The sequence below is a fragment of the Syngnathus typhle genome, linkage group LG5 (assembly GCF_033458585.1).
Source record: "Syngnathus typhle isolate RoL2023-S1 ecotype Sweden linkage group LG5, RoL_Styp_1.0, whole genome shotgun sequence".
Lineage (NCBI taxonomy): Eukaryota > Metazoa > Chordata > Actinopteri > Syngnathiformes > Syngnathidae > Syngnathus > Syngnathus typhle.
Genome location: NC_083742.1, coordinates 14,143,036 through 14,163,472, shown reverse-complemented (window position 1 = coordinate 14,163,472; position 20,437 = coordinate 14,143,036). Strand labels below are relative to the sequence as shown.

At 41.2% G+C, this 20,437-nt stretch overlaps 1 protein-coding gene across 2 annotated transcripts in view; it reads right to left on the bottom strand.

Annotated features, from left to right (window-relative positions):
* The window catches only part of ipo11 (importin 11), a 53,832-nt gene that overhangs the window by 7,467 nt on the left and 25,928 nt on the right, over positions 1-20,437 (bottom strand). The window contains exons 17-29 of one of the 2 annotated variants that reach the window (XM_061278753.1): positions 18,993-19,026; positions 18,485-18,525; positions 18,296-18,412; positions 16,604-16,717; positions 15,772-15,887; positions 15,074-15,150; positions 7,552-7,631; positions 7,349-7,429; positions 6,206-6,301; positions 5,444-5,557; positions 4,875-4,996; positions 3,057-3,152; positions 1,932-2,016 (exon numbers count right to left, since the gene is read on the bottom strand). In XM_061278753.1, coding sequence (XP_061134737.1) covers positions 1,932-2,016; positions 3,057-3,152; positions 4,875-4,996; positions 5,444-5,557; positions 6,206-6,301; positions 7,349-7,429; positions 7,552-7,631; positions 15,074-15,150; positions 15,772-15,887; positions 16,604-16,717; positions 18,296-18,412; positions 18,485-18,525; positions 18,993-19,026 — 1,173 coding nt within the window. Of the gene's footprint in view, positions 1-1,931; positions 2,017-3,056; positions 3,153-4,874; positions 4,997-5,443; positions 5,558-6,024; positions 6,129-6,205; positions 6,302-7,348; positions 7,430-7,551; positions 7,632-15,073; positions 15,151-15,771; positions 15,888-16,603; positions 16,718-18,295; positions 18,413-18,484; positions 18,526-18,992; positions 19,027-20,437 lie in introns of those variants that run through there. The other variant, XM_061278754.1, reaches the window with a different exon arrangement.

Here is a 20,437-nt window from a genome sequence, read left to right as displayed (position 1 = left end):
CTGTCTGTTCATTTGAGTAAAATGTGCACACAAAGAGGAACTCGCATCAAAAAGACACTTTGGGAGATGTGCTAAAGTGACAGTCTGACACCTTAAGCTATTTGAGCCCATTGACTATTTATTCCACTCTGATCATTGCAAAAATAATTGAACGCGCTTCTTACCGTGGGCAATAAGAAAAAAAAATGGCCTCATAAGAGCCGAGATATTATTAGATTTTTTTTTCAATGCATGTTTCATATAAACAATAACAAGTGTAAGACGAGTCTAATAGCGTAAGAAAGGGTTGAACACACATGCGCTCACGCATTCACACTCTGCTGGTGGTTAAGTAACCCTTGTGCGTAGCCACAGGCAGGCTGACAGAAACGTGGCGACCAATGTGCCCGTGCGACCACCACCAAACATTTGCATGCAGTGCGAGTGGCACGGGAGGTGAGGTGTGTCAAGTGTTTTGCCCTAGGACACAACAACACATGAGTCAGACAGAGCTGGATTCGAACAGTATGGCAGGGTATCCCTTCCTAATGCACAATTTTACCATTAGTCTGTGTGAAAAGATCCATTCCAAAAGTAAATTGCTCCTTTTGTGTCTACAAAATGGCTTTAAGTCCACTTAGTCTCTTGTCAGCAAAGTGTGTTTTTTTTCCCCCCTCTCCTTTGGGTTCACTTTCTAAATTTGGAATAAGTAAGCGCATTATTATGCATTTTTTACTTGGCACTTTCAAAGTCTTCCAAAAGCTGTTCCAAGCACTACGTGCTTGCATGTGTAGGAGACAAATATTTGATGGTCATATCGCCCAGCCAGAATGCAACGTAAAAATTTTTTATGAAGAGTTTGAACAAATTTTCTACAGTCCCAATTAAAATGTATTATACACACTATTTTACACAACATATCCGTAAAAGCATCAGCAGCAGAAAATCCAAAAGTCCTGTAAAATGTCAAAGGCAGGCCTTTCCTTCGAATTCTTCTTCTCAAAGTGCATTGCAGACACACACACACACGCACACGTACACGTACACACACGCATTATCAAGTCGGGAGAGGTGCTACTTTTAAGTCTCCTCTCTTCCTTGGAGCAAGAAGTCAGTGTCTGGGATGTGGTGATAAGTGCACCGGGAAGCACGTACATCCACACTCAGTCCCTGAGAAGAACAAATGGTTTGGGGCCAGGAAAAAAAAAAAAAAAGACTGCTGTACGTTGTAAACCAAACAGCAATGGGATTAACTTTGAACACACGCAGTTTTGTTTAGGGATTCATTCCAGGTGCTGTATACAAACAAAGAGTATCGGTATGAAATATGTTTCCAAGGTGTTTATATTGCACTGTCAGTCTAATCCCAGACAGCATGCATGTTCAAGGCTTTTTGTGTTCCATTCTTATTAAAGACGTTTATCAGTTCTCTGTCAACATCTCGCCTCACATTAGTTGCTTCCAAACATGCAACCCTGACTCATCTTGTAAGAGTTGAACTTAACATGATGATGCAGCACTGTGACAGCAACTGAATCTCAAGATGGGTACTAAGCCTGAATGTGAAATTCAATTGAAAGCTTGGTTACTCCCCAGCACCCAGACTTTCCCAAATACATCTTGGATTGCAAGAAGTCGTCAGATTTTCTTTTTATCCCTCAAAACAGGATGATGATGATTTCAAGTAGTTAAAAAAGACAAGCACTTATGCTGTTGCTATTTCCTATTTCAAAAGAGTGGTTCAAAATCCAACAAATCCCAGAAGCATAAGCTAATATGTATTCAAGTAAAATGAATACCGGGTCCAAAAGGGATATTAAATGTATTACTTTATAATTATAGGTTTGCAGTTGTTTTGCCCAGCTGCCTTTATAAATAAATAAAATCATACTCTGGCGAGAATGGGGCATGAAATAAAAGGTGTAGAGTACTGCGTGTGCTGTTTGACTGACTCGTTTCTTTCTCTTGTCCTGTTCGGTCGGCGGCTCCTCGTCGTCACTCAGCTTGGGCTCCTCAAAGTGGCTCATCAGCATGCAGCTGCAAACACAATAATATTCCATTTAATATTAATCACCATACATATACTTGCACTGCGGCAGATCACTTCAGGACAGGCATTATGCGTACACACACGCAAATAGACGCGGAGGGGAAACATAAGAAGCCTTCTGAGTCTAGCCTCCTGTAGCTATTAGGAAAAGTGTGTTTACCTACCACTGATCTTACATTTGGCGATTTTGATAAAGAGTTGCATTGTTCTTAAGATCCAAATAGAACCTCAAGCGAGTGAAACTTGTATCTGAGCATAAAGGGTCCAATCCAACAGCAATTTTATTTGTTTGATTGCAAAGTTGAATGCTGACTTTTGATTTTGAGTTTTGAGATCTAACTCATCTGGTTCTTCTATTCACATTTAAAGCTCATATATTTGGATTCAGGATGCAACTGTGTCCATTATAACAAGGTTGATGCAAAAAAAATAAAAAATGGAATAGTTTTGCAGGTGGTGCAAATACCTATGGACAGTTTCTTACATATTTTGAAGTCTAACACTTAAAAGAAATCTCATATAGGCATTGGCGAGCAAACAGAAACTAACCTTTGTGTTAAATCTATGAGTTGATTTTTCCCTGACACGTTGAGAGCCAGAAAAGAGCAACACCGACAGCAAGAAGCTCAGAAAAGAGTCTGATGCCTCGGCCAGACAGAGCGCAGGCAGGCAGATTTGCTTTCAAAGGACGGCAGGCTATTCCCTTCCCGCATCAGGCTGATGTGCATGGGCCATTTTCTCTTCAACTGATTGACTTTGACAATAATGTGCTCCCACCAGTGTCGCTCGCCCTGCCTCAGCCCATCAATCACTAGCCAAGACTAAAGGCATGCACTTTCACCCTTGCCCTTATCTTGTGAGTGGGCGCCACGCTGATGCCAATCATGACTTAATGAAAAGATGCAGTGATGAAAGTTCGTCTTCCATCACCGCATTCCTGGTGCTGGCAAAGTTCTATTGTTCTTAAAACTTTTTGGAGGAGAAAAATATCCCTTTTTTAGGTCATGAGTCAGATAGGCATACTTACTCTTTGTAGGTGCTCGTTTCGGGATCTTCCGTCATCACGTCATGTAAAGACTCGACGGAGACGTTGACGATCCCGCAAAACTTGTCTTGGATCACGCTGTGTGAGACATAAATAACCGGGTCATGACTTATGGTCACTGATGGCACTAGGACATGCAGCCATTTGATTAAACAGCTGTCAAAAGACACACGGGAACACCAAAAAAAAAAATCGTTACCATTCATCAATACTCTGTCAAGCGCTTATTTTAGGAATTACCCTCAACACTTCCCTTCTGACATTTGAAATTAACCTTTCTATTTCCGACATACACACTTGAGAGAGCATCTTAATATATCACAGTTCAAAGAGCATGAAGTGGAAAAAAAAAAAAACTAGTCCAAAACACCACCCAGACTTGGACAGCTTGCAGAGAGCCCTAATGCATTAATAATAAGCACATACTGTACTTGATGACTTTCAAGTGAGCCCAGAAAACAAATAAACGACCAAAAATGCATCTGAAGAGCAAGACTGCATAATCACCGCTAGATACTAAAATCCAATTAAAGACTGCTTCACCGCACCGTTAAACGTATCCGTCAGTTGTGATTTTATCCAACGTCTCCCGTGATTGCTTTTCTAACGACTGACCAGCCTGGCGACTTGTGCCTTTAATTCAAGTCGGTGAAATTTGATCTCAGAGTCAACAGGGTGCATGCAAATGACAAACGTGTTTCTGTGACATAAAAACACAGATAAGTGACCATTCAGGGTTCTTACGTAAAGCAGAACAGAAAAAAAGAATTGATGATTTAGGCCGCAGGCCACACTAAGCAGCCAGCCAACTTAAATCACATTAAGGGAAAAGGGTGCCTGGACGAGACCCACATAACTAATTTGCAGTGCTAAACACTGCCCTTATCCGTCGCTCTTTCTTGCTTATTAGCAAATTAGCACGACAATTACCAACGACTGACAGCAGGAGTCAGAAAACTTTACAAACCTTAGCTCTACTCAACTTTAGTTTAACAACTCTGCCCCTCTTAGAGAAAAAACAAAAGAATTAAATGCATCATGGGAAATGAAGATCAAGATACAAACCCCTTCCAATTTTCGCTGCGATTGTCTGCGGGACAGTTGATTTGTCATGCAGCGACCGACCAGCCAAGGCTGTCAAATCCAATTGGCAATGTCGCGCAAGCATGAGGGTACGACAAAGGATTTCATGGTTGTCTAACATTACATATTCAGGGCGGCGGAAAATGTCAGTCGTCCAGAAATCTTGCTGAAAAAGTGAATCGCTATGCAAGATCACCAGAACATGACGTTTCATTCCAAAATATGACATTGGTAATTAAACTGTCAAATTGGTGATCCTCTTCAAACAAAAAAAAATGAATGGATTAAAAATTGCTGCTCTGGTGAGTACCTTCTTTGTTTCAGTTACATTGGGAAACTACAAAAAAATAAAAAATTGCCGCATCCAACAGCAATGGAGGAAAATGATTGTCTCTTACATTTACTTCCCTACATGTAAGTAGGCACATTGGACAAAATGAGACTATTGGCAGCAAGAAAACAGATCGCTGCAGTAAAATGCATGGCCCTTTACAATATACTCCCTAGACACAAGATACTATCAGCAGTCACATTGTGTCATGGTGGAGCTTTAAAGAAAGCACACAAACAGGTAAGGATCTCAGCAAATAGCTGAGAATGGGAAAAAAATATACCATGGAAAGGTGGAGCGTGTATACTGTGCATCAGCACCAAAAAAATAAAAAACTAGAATGGCTTCAAATCCCCAAATGCCGGTGACTGACAGATAGGTCTTACCTGTTGTCAGATGGTAAAAGGGAAAGCAGGGCCATCGAGGAAAGCTTCCTCCTTTCAGGCTGCGTGATGTTGTCCATGCGGTCCACCCACATCTCAATCACGCTGCCTAACAACTGGTCAATCTGGTAAAGCAAAAGAGAAAGGAGTGGATATTAACAGTCTTTGCGGGTGCCTGAATTAATCTCACTGTTTATGAAAATTGACCTTCCCTATTTTCTCCGCCTCATTTAGCAGCCGGCGGAGAAGAGAGCGGCTTGGCACCGTAGAGTGACGGTTGAGGGATTTTTCAAACAGCCAATTCTTTCCTTTTATCCATTTCGATTAAGGCCAAACTATAAACAGTAGGTGATTCATCCCCCCCTCTAGCGGGGCCAAAAACAATTTCAAAGTTTCAGAATCAAAGAGGGCGAGAGCTTTGACTTAGTGCCAGGGAACGGTACAATTTGCAATTCTATGGCTCCTCGCTTTGAGCCCACTTTTTGAATGATTCCATTTTCACAGGCATCTTCAACGGGCGTTGAAAGAGACCGCTGAGGAGTCGGAAATGAAGGCCGAGCGCCTATTCTCACCTCCTGACCCAACTCAGACGCCATCTGAGTGAGCAGCGATGAGAAGAAGCTGGAGTTCTGCAACAAGATGCGGCCCATGATGCCCAAGTAGGCGGACATCACCACAGGGTATCTCTGTATGATTGCATATAAAGAAATGCAGATATGTACTTCAGTAGGGTACTGCGGGAGGAAAAGGGAGCTGACGCAGCAGTCTAGTAACTTTTAATTGTGCTGATTGATCGATAAATGCGATCATAAGATATATTTGTGACAGAAGAGGACAAGAAAAAAAACTAGGGCATTTATTTACTCAAATCCAGGCTCTAATGACTTTATTTGTACCCAGGATTTATCGGATAGCAAAGGGAATATTGCCATTTAGAAGACGGTCTATTATGGAGAAAATAAGTTGACTGAGTGGAGCAAATAAATTGAGTAGTTGCACACAACTGTGGTGTAACCAAATGTCGGCGTTTACATAAAATGTAATTGTTGTTAAACGGCAATTGTCTCTTGAAATTTGTCTTCAATTTTGCACTGCCAAGACACGGCGGGATCGCCAGTCTGCTGTTTTAATTGGCAACAAAACTCAAATATACCTTTTAAAGTCTGCGTATGAAGATCATGCCATTTATTTTCCATAATTGCATGACTCACTCTGTGGATAATTGTGGGCACAGCTTCTATTCGAGGGACAGCCAACCTTTGAGTCGAATGTATGTTTACAACCACACATACATTAGGACGGGGGTGGATGGGGAAGGCGGGGGGTCAACTCACCTCGCCATTCACAACACCTCTGAGGACAGCTGGCAGCAGGGATTGGAACATGTGGGCACCCAGTATGGGGCTAACCTTTAAAGCTATTTCTACTACCTGTCGAAAGACACAGGTAGAAGTTGAAGGACAAAGCAGCAAGGAAAATCACAGGAAAAAATGCAAGGAAACCTGTTATGTAAATATTACCTATTTAAAAAAAAAAAAAAGAAAGAATGGAATGGTTGGGGAGGGTAACAAGTGTCAGTCAGAAAAACGTATTAAAGGGAAATTCTTTGCTTTTAATTGGGGCTGTGACCTGCAGTTTGAGCGGAAAAGTGAAGTTTCAAGTTATGTGTCCGTGAGGTGCATAAGAAAGATGAAATAAAAAGAGGAACCGGCTTCGGTGCTAAAGTAAAAGCAAAATTAGAGCGGACTCACACTTCATTTTTATTATAAGTGAAGTGTACCATGCAAAATATATGAATACATAAATAATATCCCCCTACTCAAGCTGCCTGCGCTTCACTAAAAGTCACAGCTCTGTTGATTTTTCCGGACTTCAAATGAATCCAATAAATAAGCACTCTCCTCGCTCACTAGCGTTCACACAATGAAACCTCTGCAGGAATCATCAATGGCATTTTCCTGTGCACTGAAGTGTGAGAGACCAAAACGAAAAGGGCAGATAGCTGGCCTATGACACAAAATGTGAATTAATCAAAGAAACACACACATGTCGCAAAGGACACGCATGTGCGTGATTGAGTGACACTGTGCGAGGTGACGTGTTCCTTTCAGCCAGAACAAAGGAGCTACATGTACTGGACATTAAGTATGCGCTGTGCACAGAAACATCACTAAAGCGTGAATATCATGCGGTGATGGTGGTGGAGGAGGATGAAGAAACGATGCTTGTATTTGCCTGCTGATGCGCAGGAAAGAAAGTCGGCTCTTGAATTTAGATGGAACAACTCGCCTCATTCTATCACTAACCTGAAAAAGATCAAATAAAAGAAAATAATCCAACGACGACAGTAAGGAAGATGGTAACTGAATGTGCTTCCTTGTGCCGCTTCACAACATCCTTAGGCTTCTGGCCAAATTAGTTCTTGCGCTCCATTTATAACCTTAAAATGTCAGATGTCAGCATCGATGTAAACCAACCTTCAGAACTTGGACCTGTCCCTCGTTCGTGATGTCTTTCAGCAGATCACAGAAGGACTGGCATAAGGATTCGGCATAGTTCTGCAAAAATAAAATCATGTAAATACTAAGAAACTGAAACGGCAAAAAAAACAAAAAAAAAAACATTACATATCAAAGATCAAATGACGTTATCTTCCAATTGAGCACTGTGGATATCTCACCTGGAGAAACTCCGTTGGAGACAAGTATAGGTAGGCATTGACAATCTGGAAGCACGTGCGCAGATTCTCTGTGCTCAACTCTGCACAAAAGAAATCACAGTTTGTAAAGCTTTGACTGACAACGCCGACAGGGATACAAAAGGAAGGGAAATGAACAAGGGCAACCCTCAGCGAATGACAATGGTTCTACTTAATCATGGATCGGACAAAAACTAACTTGCGGGTATTGGGCTTGTAATGAAAGCTAATTTAGACAATGCTCCTTGTATAAAAATAGAAGACAAAAAAGGATCAAGTCAGAAATCAGCTGATTCAGCCTTTTCTAATTAACCATCTCAGGATGCGAGGAAATGAACAGCACAGCTTTGGGCTTAAGTGGCTCCAAAGAGACTGCTCATCTGCCAGCGCTAATGTAAGGCGCAATATTAACAATGACCTTTATTTTAACGACTCAACACCTTCGACTCCTTCATTAGGCAACTCTAACATCGTTCATCCTTGACCTCCAGTATTTGCGTGACCTTGGCTGAAGCTTGTTGACAATCGAGCCCACTATTCGGGGTGATACGATCACCTTTTTTTTAATATCTGTTCATTTAATTTATCTATGCTACAGAAAAAGATAAATATTTTAAATCATCTCCTGGAGTGGGGTATTATTTGATAGAGAATCGAAAGAACGCTAACCAACATGCTTCCTGTGAGAGGCGATGGATTTGGATGTGTGAGCTATAATTTGAAACCAGTTGTTCTAAAAGTGTGCAATGTACGTCCCTCCGCTGTCAATCATATCGGTCACCGCTGGCACGAGCAATCTGCTGATGACCCACACCAAAAGATCCTGATCTATTTCTTCTAGGCCAGTAGTTTTTTTTAGGGGGCAAGAATCCCACGGCTGCACGCATGCTTCACGAACCGACGCTCCAGTGAGCTTTGAATCCAAAATGATGCCGTGAGATCATCTTGTACCTGTGACTAACATCGCCGGAAGGAAAATTGAGCTCAGATTGCTCCACTGTCTATAAATGTGGGTGCACGCTTTTGGTTTGGTCAAGCCAAATTGACGAGCGGAAAAGAGGCAGAATCGAAATCAACATGGTTCTTTTATGATTCAAAACATCCTTGGCAGTTCAAGACATGAAGCAATCTGAAAGTGTGCAAATCTGCAATTCAAAGAGGAATTGAATGGTAGGAAATGAGCTTTCATTCCTACACACGCACAGAATTCCGTTGCCTTAATTATGAACTGACCCACTCACTCGACAACACATCCAGCAAAGGCGACTGTGTGGCATTTTCAACTCCCAAACGGCCAGCCAAGACATCACATCGTAAAAATATATATCGTACTAAATTATTGATAAACTACAATTGTTTGGAATTGTGTACAAATTTAGCTTACGTTGCCACCATGGGAATCAAAACAAAATTGTAAACCAAGGACCCATTTTAAAAAAGGCGTTAAAAGAAATTTGTTAAATCAGCCTGACAAAATAGTTCCATGCGAGGAAGTGTAGCTTGAGCAAGATAAATCAGCCAAAGAGCAACTCTATTTACACCTTGGCTTGAAAGTAAGACGACAGGCTCGACATTCTCTCGCATATAGAATAATAATAGCTTAATATGGACAAAGTGCACAAAGACGCACATCGGCAGGAAACAGAACGCTTCAGAGCACCCGGAGGGACTTACTAAGAGGCTGTTGCTGTCGCCTCGAGCTGATCAGACATAATAAACAGCATCTAATACGTTTTGTTTTTGGTATATAGTTTGAACAGCTATGATAAACAGCATCCAATATGTTTTGTTGAATCTCAAGCCAGACACAATGAGGCAAAAAAGATCATATTTGCTGCCATCCGTGCAAGTACGCAGTGTGCTCTCGAGGCTCTTTAAGTCAGCATGCGCCACCACATGAATATTCACATCATCAAAACACACAAAGCCACGATGTGTTACAGCACACAAGCAGAAAGCATCAATTCCAACCAGACATCAGGATGAGAGCAAACTTTGGAAAATAATTCAAAGCGGAGTAGAATTGATGCCGCACGACAATAAATGCCTGACCGCCGCAGGCCATTCATTTTGATCAGAAACAAGGTGAAGCTAAAAACAAAAAATACAGATGAGCCTGGGATCACACATGACACTTACGATAAAGGACGAGAGCACAACGTGCTCAAAACATTGCAGAGTAAATGAATGCCCTTGGACAAGTGGCAAATATGGTCACTGTTTGATGAAAACCATGTATCTCCATTTTACACACTCTCCTGCACATATTCTTAAGCGCTCAAAGCTCAACAACCAACCAAATAGAAATAAATGCTCGGCTAAGTTTATAAACATCTTATTTAACCTCGGAAATGTCTTTCAAATCCTTTTTTGCTTTCTATTGTACACGACTGGACTCCCAAAACAACCTTTACTTTTCGTTAATAAACAAGTAAAGACAATCTTGTTTTAAGTATAAGGGTACATTTCCGGTGAAATTAGTCCGATCGATGTGTCGCGGGTCATAAATCGAGTGACTAAATTCACCGTTAATTAATTTTATGCATCCTATTTGAAGACATTAATTTTTGTAGAGACATTATTATCTCTACCCACCGAGAGGAACATAAACGGAAAGTATCTGCTTGTCACAGGACGCCGTTATTTACCAGTCCTCATTGAGACGTGGACACGCCGGACAAGTACAACTGCTTTAACGCTGCCAATGAAAGATGGGAATTTTCCAAAGTTTTCCCTCCGACATTGAATGACGTGAAAAACATGTGTGATCAGAAATGAAAGACAGCCAGAAGAGTGGTGCGCTGTTGTTTCAGTCATTGCATCTTCATTTGTATTCCGAACTGATTCACAAATGCCCCGCTGTTTTTCACATAAAGCTTTCACCACGAGCTGAAAAGGAATGAACCAATCCCTTCCTCCAAACGCTGTTGACACACCAGTAATACAGAACCAATGAACTATGACTGTGTATAAACAAAGTAAGGTTGTGATATTGTGACTACTGGTCACAATTTGCATAATAATGGTAAATAGCAGCTATTTATAGAATCAATTTACTGGTGAGAGTAAATCTATCTTCTAAAACTACAGCCATTTCTCTTTAGTGTATGATGATGTTCACAGCTACAAGGACATTACTGCAAATACTTATTATTAAATGTATATATATTAAAAAATTGAATGTATTTTTTTTTTACCCCAGGGGGTGTGCTCAGCAAATTACTGGAGTGTACAAAACAGATAAACATTTAAATGATTAGAAAAAAAAAATCTACATTCTGATCATGGATCAGAGTCAGAGTCAGAGTCAGCTTTATTGTCAATTCCTTCATGCCAAGACACACAAAGAAATCGAAATTACGTTTCCTCCATCCCACGGTGACGAGACACAGTACACGAGTAACATACAAGTAAACAACGGGGGAGAGAGTTCAGGACGCCCAAAGCCTGAAGATCACAAACTTCGCCAGAGGCGAGCAGTGCTTGCATCCCACCACAGAGTCCCGGCACCATTCGTCACGGATGTAGACACGCATTCCACCTCCTCGCGATTTTCCCCTCGTACAATGGCCCGGTCCTCCCGATAGCACACTAGCCGCTCCAGATGCACAGCAGTTACGCACTGTCCGTTTCACAGATCTCAGCAGGCATGTTGATGTCCAGCGATCGAACGTTCGCCCGAAGAAAGGAAGGCACGGCCGGTCGAGCTGGGTTGGCCGCCAGCCTGGCCCGGACGCCCCCGCTCTCGCTTCAGGACGGAGCAGACCGAGCGCCTTTAATGTCCCTGCTTCAAAGTCCAGATCGCCACAAAACTCGCTTCCGCCGATGTCGAGCTGAACCAGCCCGCTGTACTTGTAGCACAACCCGGTGCGACGAGACGAACACACAAAAGTGTCGGACAAAACCACATTAAACGACAAAACAAAACACCGTTCGGGACAGAGAGAGGCCGCTGCGTGTGCACGCGCCGCCATCTTACTTCCGCCATCATTGTGTTTATGTGACCTTGGGTAAAGAAATGGAGGATAAAGGTGTAAAAATAAAAATACGCTTTGAATCAAACATAATTGGCGTTTAATTTCACATGTAATCACAAAATTGGATTATAACCAGCTGAGTGCTGGGCAAAGAGCTGTAATTGTGTTTTGTTGCTGTGATGCAGTCTACGCCAAGCCCCCCCCAAAAAAAATATCTGCAAAAGAAAGAAGCTTAACCCTTGAGCACATGATGCAAACCTCCATCTTAAATTTTACCAGTGAGGTGCGGTGTCACCACTTATGTTTCCACAAGCCTTGAATGACACCAGTGGAGACATTTATAGCCGAGCAAAAGGCAGCACCTCGGTGGAAAATAGAGTCGATTGTGTTTGGATGGCAGGCAAAACGACAAATACGCAAAAGAATGTGTTGCTTTAAAGAGGAGGTTGTCCATGAGATGAAGAACCCTTTGAGAAAGCCTACTCGTAAGTGCTGCAGAAGAAAAACATTTGTATGCTATATATGGCCAAAGACATTACGGCTTTAACCACACTTAATTGATTTTTTTTCCCAAGAGAAATATAATGGTTATGAACGTCTGTGCATCACAATAAATTACCGTATTTTCCGGCCTATAAGGCGCACCGGACTATAAGGCGCACCTTCAATGAATGGCCCATTTTAAAACATTATCCTTATATAAGGCGCACCGGACTATAAGGCGCACCATGAATGCATCATGTCAGATTTTTAATCCAAATCAAATCATTCTCCATTTGATCTTTTTTATTTCAACTTCAGACGGAACAAATTACTTTATAATCATAAAATAATGATCCATAGTCTTTTTGAGTCATGATTCATAGTCTTCAGCGGGCCACTTATGATTGATTTCATGACACAATGCTTCGGGCCAGTTTGAATTTAGGAATTTGGTCCATATATAAGGCGCACCGGACTATAAGGCGCACTGTTGGTTTTTGAGAAAAATTTAGGTTTTTAGGTGCGCCTTATAGGGCGGAAAATACGGTACTTGATCCATAAATCCAGCTCCGACATATAATGAAATCCATAGGTGACTACCACAACACAAAATCACATTTCTTCTTTTAGTGGCCAAACATTTAGTGATTAAAAATACATGTGCATTATATTTACGAAACAAAATTCTCAAAAATGTCATACTGGCTACATCTGCATATATAAAAGTTAATTGCAAGCTTAATGAGCAACAAAAGCAACTACAATTTGGCTTTTAACGATTGCTTTGTGAGTTTTGCAATTACAAAGCTGGAAAAATACAAGCAGCTCTTCAACAAAGTGGGCCGTTTGTGTCAAAATTCACGACCTTGATCTCTTTCAAAATTGCAGCTCTTCTTCTATTGCCCCTCACATAAAAATAAATGATAGTGGCATTAAATAAAACGGCTGTTATATTAATGAACACTCGAGCTGTCGGCGCAATGCCGGCAACCAAAAAAGAAAAACAAAATGCTGCTTTTTATGCACCTTCTTGTCGGCGCTTCACACGCGGCTGAAATGCGTCCTACTTGGAGGGCGAGGTGGCAGTATTACACAGGGAAAAGTGCTCGTCGAGTCAGGCCAAAGCGAGGCTCTTGACATTCTAATTAGGGAATTTGTTGCTCCACTTTAGCCGTGATGGAGCGGGCTCTTTTATCAGGCAGCCCAGGCCACATACCTGGCAAGCTGCGGCACCAATCCCAGCCAGACGCTTTTCTATGGCCCAACTCTCTGCACTGCTCTCCATGGGCAAAAATAAATGAACTGCCGGATGCCGCGATAAAAAGGAGCCAAATTATGATAAGTGACGAGTGTGACAAAAAAAAAAAAAGAAGGGGAAAGTTAATTTGCTGTATCTATGGACTTATGTGGAAATGCAAGCATGAAATGCTCTTCCCCAAAATAACAGCCTACATATTTCCCTGTCTACTGCATTAAAGTGACAAATTGAATCTGTGTACTAATTTGTCTTGACCTGCTGCCATCATTCTGAGCTATTATCTTTCATTAGAGCAACTGGAGCGCTGCCCTCGCAAGTGCATTCAAGGTAATTAAGGGGCTTTAAATATGCTAATGTGACTTTCTCAGAAAAAAGATTTTTCAATGCACGGTAGAATTTTAGGAGGCGATAAAGCGACAAATTTTATTACTGACGAAATAAGTTGGAAATATTTTGCTCTATAAAGGTCAAGGGGAGTTAGCAAAAACAAATTGACATACGTTAAAATTGTATGACCTGACAGAAAAAGATTATTAAAATGATCTTTTGCTCGAACTAATTGCTTAATTTTTCATTTAATTATTAATTTAAAAATGGTCCTATCGTAGTCCATGAGAGACCTGAAGAAAGAAGTTGCATGAGCATGAGGAGTGTTGCCATGTAGTGTCGCCATGCACACACCGTGTCCACATAGTGATAGAAAGCCGAGAAATGTGACTCCATACTAAACTCAGCCAACGATAATAATAGTTGACCAAATGAGGTCAATCTTTTATCCATGATGCTCGATCTTGATTAAGGAGGGCATGGGCAGAACAGACTAACAGAAAATACTGATGATTGAAGTGGGGGGTGGGGGGTGTCAGTGCCATTTAGTTTCAGTGGGGGGGTCACAATCTATGGAAATAAATGTGATGTAATGTTCTAAAAATGTTTACTACAAATGCCTACTGAGCTTTTGTGGGTTGGATGTTGTCTTCTTAAAGGTGCTTGTTTTGGTTTTACAATTGCAAAGCAAGTTGGGTCCGAAAGCTTTTACTCTATACGGCCCACAAGCCACAGGTTTCCTACCGCAGCTGGAGTGTGGCGGATGATGATTTATGGCTCCTCCACCTATCTGTCTTTTGCTCTTAAACCTAATTGATTCCAATCCATGCTGGGAATGATCAGACACCCGAGTAAGCCAATAAGTCTAAACCGGTGTTCATGTTAGTGTGTCTCATTCGGTGAAGAGCCGAAGCACCAAATCAATGCGGTTCCTCACCACACAAATCTAAAAGGAGCGTTGAGGGAGGAGGGTGGGAAGTAGCATCCCGGTGCTTCATCACGCAATTCGTTTCAATATACCAGCAGTTCCTGGCTTGCCTACAGATCTTAGCAAGGCCAGCGGCAAGACCATTACAGGCTGTCTGCTAAAGTGTGATGTAACACCCAGGCTCATCACAAAAGATCGCACCAATTTTCGGTCCCCATTCTGGAAATGTCCATGCGCTTCCCCACGACAGGAACGACATGCGCTTCTTCATGACAGGAACGTACATCAAAAGTGTGACTGTGCGTAGACCTTTTGTGCTTATGAATCTTGTTAGTCAAGCGGGAGCTTCTCGAGAGTTACATTACTGAGAAGTACTTTTTCTGAACCTTAACTTCGATCCAAAAACGTATTTGTAACAATGGCGACGTGAGATTTGTTTCCCAACCAACTTTTTAGTCTCCAAAACATGAATGAATGCTGGAATCAAGTAGGTTGTGGTGTTATTTGAGCAAAAGAGATGGATTTGCTCACCAAGTAGAGCTGACATGTTCTGGAAAATTCTGAGCAGCTCAGGGGTGATGGCTGGACTGTTCTCCAAAGTCACGTACCTAGACGAAGAGCCAAGGGAGAAGAAAATAAGCCTTTGGGTAAAACTAAGAGTCGTTACACAACACCCTTTTAGTCAAAATGTTGAATTTGAGCAGAATGATATGATCTTACTACGTCAAAAATAACTGGTGTGAATCAAGAGAGCAAGAAGACAGAAGATAAAAGCCAAATTGGATGAACAAGCTGACTGTAAACAAAGCAAATGGGTATTTTGTGCGTGACTGTTTATTAATGGAAGATAAAATACTTTTTTTGGCACACGCTTACATCACAACAATCTGTCAGTGCTTGGTAGCCACACAAAGAGGGAGATTCAGGACGAGAGTTAAAAAGACAAGAGATGACAGGAGGGCAACAAAAAAAGGTAACACCTGCAAAGATTCGGGCAAACCTTTTGCAGGTGCAACAAAAGGTTAGACGAGAGTGTGCTTTTAGATGTCTGAAACATGAATTGGGAAAAAAAAAAAAAAAAGAAAAAGACCACCAGCCATGCCACATAGTCACAGCTCCTTCCATGTCACGAAAGATATGCAAAATTAAAACATAGTGACAATTACCACATATGCACCAATATCACAGAATGGCTAGCAGTGAAGCAAAAAACAAAACAAGGATCATACCAAAGCTCCAATCCATCCTCCAGCAGATACACATGAGGTGGCTTTGAGACGTCTGTGCTTAGCTGGATGACAGGAAGAAGGAAGGGATACAGGTTCTTGCTCTCCGCACCAAGGCCCTGCCAAAAAAAAAAAAAAAAAAAATCAATGAAAGCTGAAGAGTTTAAAAACTGTACTTTCAACTGAGTGGTTGTTCTTTGCAGACCGCCTGAGAAGAATCAAGTGGAAACAATGTTAGGTTAAGTTCAGTAGAACTAAGCACAGGGCTCAGATACAATGATTGCTTTGGACACTAATGTGCATTTTATAGCCTCCAATCCAAAAGCCCTGTAATTCGATTTACTTCAATTGCTCGAGAAAAGGTTTGGGTGTAGTTCACAGACTATTTACTGCTCATACACATTTAACGGTCTTTCAAGTAATACTGGTGTATAGGGAACGGTGGAATTTTCACCACTAAAAACAAGATTAAAAACAAACGAATCAATTGATCAAGTTTTAATTATAGTGGCTTTGCTTTCCTCCACACCATTTAAGGTTTGACGCTTGAACATGGTTTGAGGTTTATGAGGATTTGTCGTCTGTGCGTGTCACGACAATAATTGGGTGTCAACATGCCACTCTCTTCAGTTCATGCCCCTCTGTGACTTGTGTATGACACTAGGTAGTGCCAAGAAACAAATGAGAACGTGTTTTGCAGCACAGATTGACTGAAGTTATTATGTTAATTAGGATTGGGTCCCTTGAGTTGTTTTGCGGGGACTACAATAGAAAGAGAATACTTCAAAGAATGTTATGATGGCAGCACCAACCCATAATGCGGAACACGTCCTACCTGCACAAGGTGAACAAGAGTAGTAAGTATGGCACATCGTAGCATGTTGTGTTCTTCCGATTGCTTCCAAAGCAGGGGCAGGTACTGCACCAGACAGCCTACATATGGTTTGATCTAAAATAGAAAAAAAAAAAGATTGATTGCAAAATGTTAAGTAAGGACGCAACACAGCAACAATATCCAAATGGTATTAGAAATTGTAACAATCCAGCATTACTGAGACAATGGATCATAATTAAAAACAATTTAATTAGTAGAACAATTTGAAAGTCGGCCATCGTCACGGATTGGATTGTGTTCAACTTTGGTGGTTCCACTTTGGGAGCAGAGACAACAGTATTGCAGCTTTTGCTGTCCCCTCGGCAAAACATAATCATCCATCCAATTACTCAAGGGTCGCAGAGAGGTGCTGACAATACCGACTACACTCTGGACAGGCTGCCAATAAAACACAGACAATCATTTAAACTCACACAACACTGTTGTACAACCTGGGCAAAAAAAACAATACATGTAGTTGAATTCAGCCAATCTCAAATCATCTTGATCCTCCAGTAGATGATTACGTCCTTGACTGTGATTATGCAGCATCCCATTGGTGGTTCGGTGTGGTTCAAACAGCATTTAAAGGTGAACTGAAGTGTAAAGTGCTCTCCTAATGAGAATGCAATACACATATGCAGCCCACCATGCCGTCCTCACTTCACATCGTTGGTAATGTATTAAAAAGCCAGAGGCTAAATTGAGTATTTTTCAAAACAAACAAACAAAACAAACAAACAAACTAACCAATAAAAAAGACACCCTCCCCAGTCGGAACATTAGCAATTTTTTTATGTACCCTGTGACGGTTTTGTAGGTCGGCTACGTAACCCACACTGGAAATCTTTTACTTGATTACGCACCTTTGTAGGGAGGTGAAATGGGGAGAGAAAATAACTGTCGGAGGAGAATATGAGCCTGATGAAGATATTGCGCCTGCAAACCAACCCTTCAAATAAAGTACGAGAACAAAAGCACACTTTTTTTTGGTCATCATCTTCTACACGCCCTGTGTATTTTTCTCAATCTCCCTACAGTCTTTGTGAGGACCAAAATCCCTTTCTGCCAGGGTTGGAATGTTAATAAGATTTGTGCTGACTCGAGAGGTTTAGTCGGGGTCGGGACTGGGCGAAGACTTAACCAGACTGACAGTCCATGCGGATAAAAGTCATTTCTCTGACAGATTGAAGTCAAGGCGTCGTTTAATGCAAGGTGCTTAAAGTGGATCAGAAAAGAGCCTGAGGAGGTCATTAAGAGGGTCAGCTTGTTTTTTTTTGTTTTTTTCCCCCCGTAGAGTCGGCAGATGTGGATGAGGGCAATTCATTGAATGCAAAAATATATAATCATTTTGCTACGGCCTTGAATTAAATCACGGTGGTGCAAGGGTCATCTGCGCCGTAGGGTTAAGTGAGGAATGACATGGATGCAGGAGCCGCTTAAAGACTTGGTGCTAAGACTAAGTCATTTGTGTTCCCGCTGTCAGGATGACAAATCATTCAGCTCCTTTGTGGGAAGACCCCCTGGGTGATAACTCTGAGCAATGTCTCCCCCAAGCAGACTACACCACTGGGTCTTCCTCAAAATTAAAAACATTCCTCTTCGCTTGCAACAAATGATGAATTCTCCACTTGTGAATGTCCCAAACCTCACCTGTGTGTTGACTCGTTCAATAACGCAGGAGATGACGTGGAGCACCTGCATTTTGGTGTCACACTCGGTCACCTGCTGCAACAGCTGGAAGAGCAGCCCAAAGATGGACTCCAAGTACTGCGCGGTGTGGTAAAGACATACGGTGAACATTTTCGCACTTTAAACAACAATCCTTGAACAAGTACTCACGGGGAGGAACTGCTCTGTCCGAAACTCAAAGTCATCGACGGGTAGTGGTGAGTTAAGGGTCATGTTATTCCATGAATACAACTGTGATCTCTTTTTTGCATCATCTAGGTCAGTAGTTCTCAAATTGTTCACAACAAGCGCAACCTCAAATAACTCATTAAGTATATCGTGACCAACAGTAGTGTAATAGTTCTAAGCGTTCATGAGAAACGAGAAAGGTTTTATTCTTAAAAAAGTATATCAGTATGCACAATTTAACACAAGACAATACATATTGGGAAATAAAATAAACTACACTCAAATAATGACAGAATTAAAACATCGACATAAAAGTTGCCTAAAAACGCACTTGAATAAATAAATAAAAACTACTTTAAAGTTAAATACAGCCAAATTGTGGTCAAGCAATGATTCTTTTCCACACCAAAAGCTGGAGGCAACATACGAATAGCGGCATTCGTAGCACGCTTTGATTTCTCAATTGATCTTCAACGTAGTAAAAGGATATTGAGCTTCAGAGTTGTGGCTGTCTCAATTCGCACCTGGGGGGGAAATAAAACATCACAATAAGCACAAGACAGCAAATCCACTTTGCCACTCATCAATTCAGTCTGGATTAGGCAAAGATACAATAATCATCCATTCATGGAGTTTTGATTGTGTGGAGGTTGACTGTCTAAATAAGTGCAAGATGAGGTCAGCTCTGCTAACCGCACAAAGTCAGAACAGACGTTAACAAGCTAATAGTGCACAAATGATGTACTCAACTAAGCCTGCCGTTGCATAAAATGTCAAATTTGCGGCAAGTAGATGAAAACTTTTCATCACGTTAATTGACTGGGTGGCAAATGTCACAGCAACCCATTAGCTGAGTTGACAGGACCGGCGGGTTTATACCTCTACCAAGGTCAAATCCAAGCACTTTTCAAGCACGTTCAAAATCAAGTTAAACTTTGGACAACACTCAGCACTAAAAACATTAAAAGGGATGCTGTTTTGCTTTTCTAATATCAATGGCAAAAGAAAGTAAAACTATATTACAGCGCATTTTAGAGATGCAAAAGTCCCCTTTGCAATAAAAGAAGCTTTTTATAGTTGCAGGAAGAAAAGCTCAAATATACAAAGACAAGATCCAAGTCTTGTAAAAGCTATGTAAATATATCTGGCTAAACGTAGCTTCTGCTTTCTAAAGTCACGCCACAGTCCACTTTCATATCCAAAGGGTGCAATCTTGCCGCGTCAGAGTGATGGAGGTGGTAATGACGCCCGGGGGGGAAGAGCAAGCAGATGGAAGAGAGGAATTAAGGAAAGTAAACGAGTGAAGAAATTGGTGGGAGACTCATAAAGTCCATTACAGTTAGTGCTTTGCCGCTCTTATCCTCAACCAGCACGGATGCCTTGGTGAAAATAAGAATCAGCAGATTTTTTCCTTTTACGACAAATGTTATCAAGATCAATAAAGGTTTTTTTACAAGGATTGGAATGAGTTCGTAGGGAGGACATCTTTCGCTGTATAATTCCTACTGTATTTTATTCCATTTAGATAAAACGTTGTGAAGACATGGCATTTAAGAACAAATGTTATTTGCGGTTATTTAAAAAAAAAAAAAAGAACTTTGTAGATATACTTTACTAAAGCAATGTTGTCAGCACTGGCCTTAATAATCTACCCCAAATGAAATAAACTACATTTCAATTAGTGTGCAAATTTGGTTTAAAAAAACAATCTTGGTCGCAAGAAAGCCAATCTGAACGCACCTAACTGAAAAATTGCTGTAACATTAATAATCATTCAGACAAATGCATCACATATTAAGATTAGATGAGGAGAAAATTAGTTTGACAAAGCTCATTGAATCAAACAGAGGAGTTTCAACTCGGGGCAGGAAAAAAATATATATCTCCAAAACTCCCGCAACGCTCCTTTTGAGGAAATCTTTCCAGGGCTCAGCA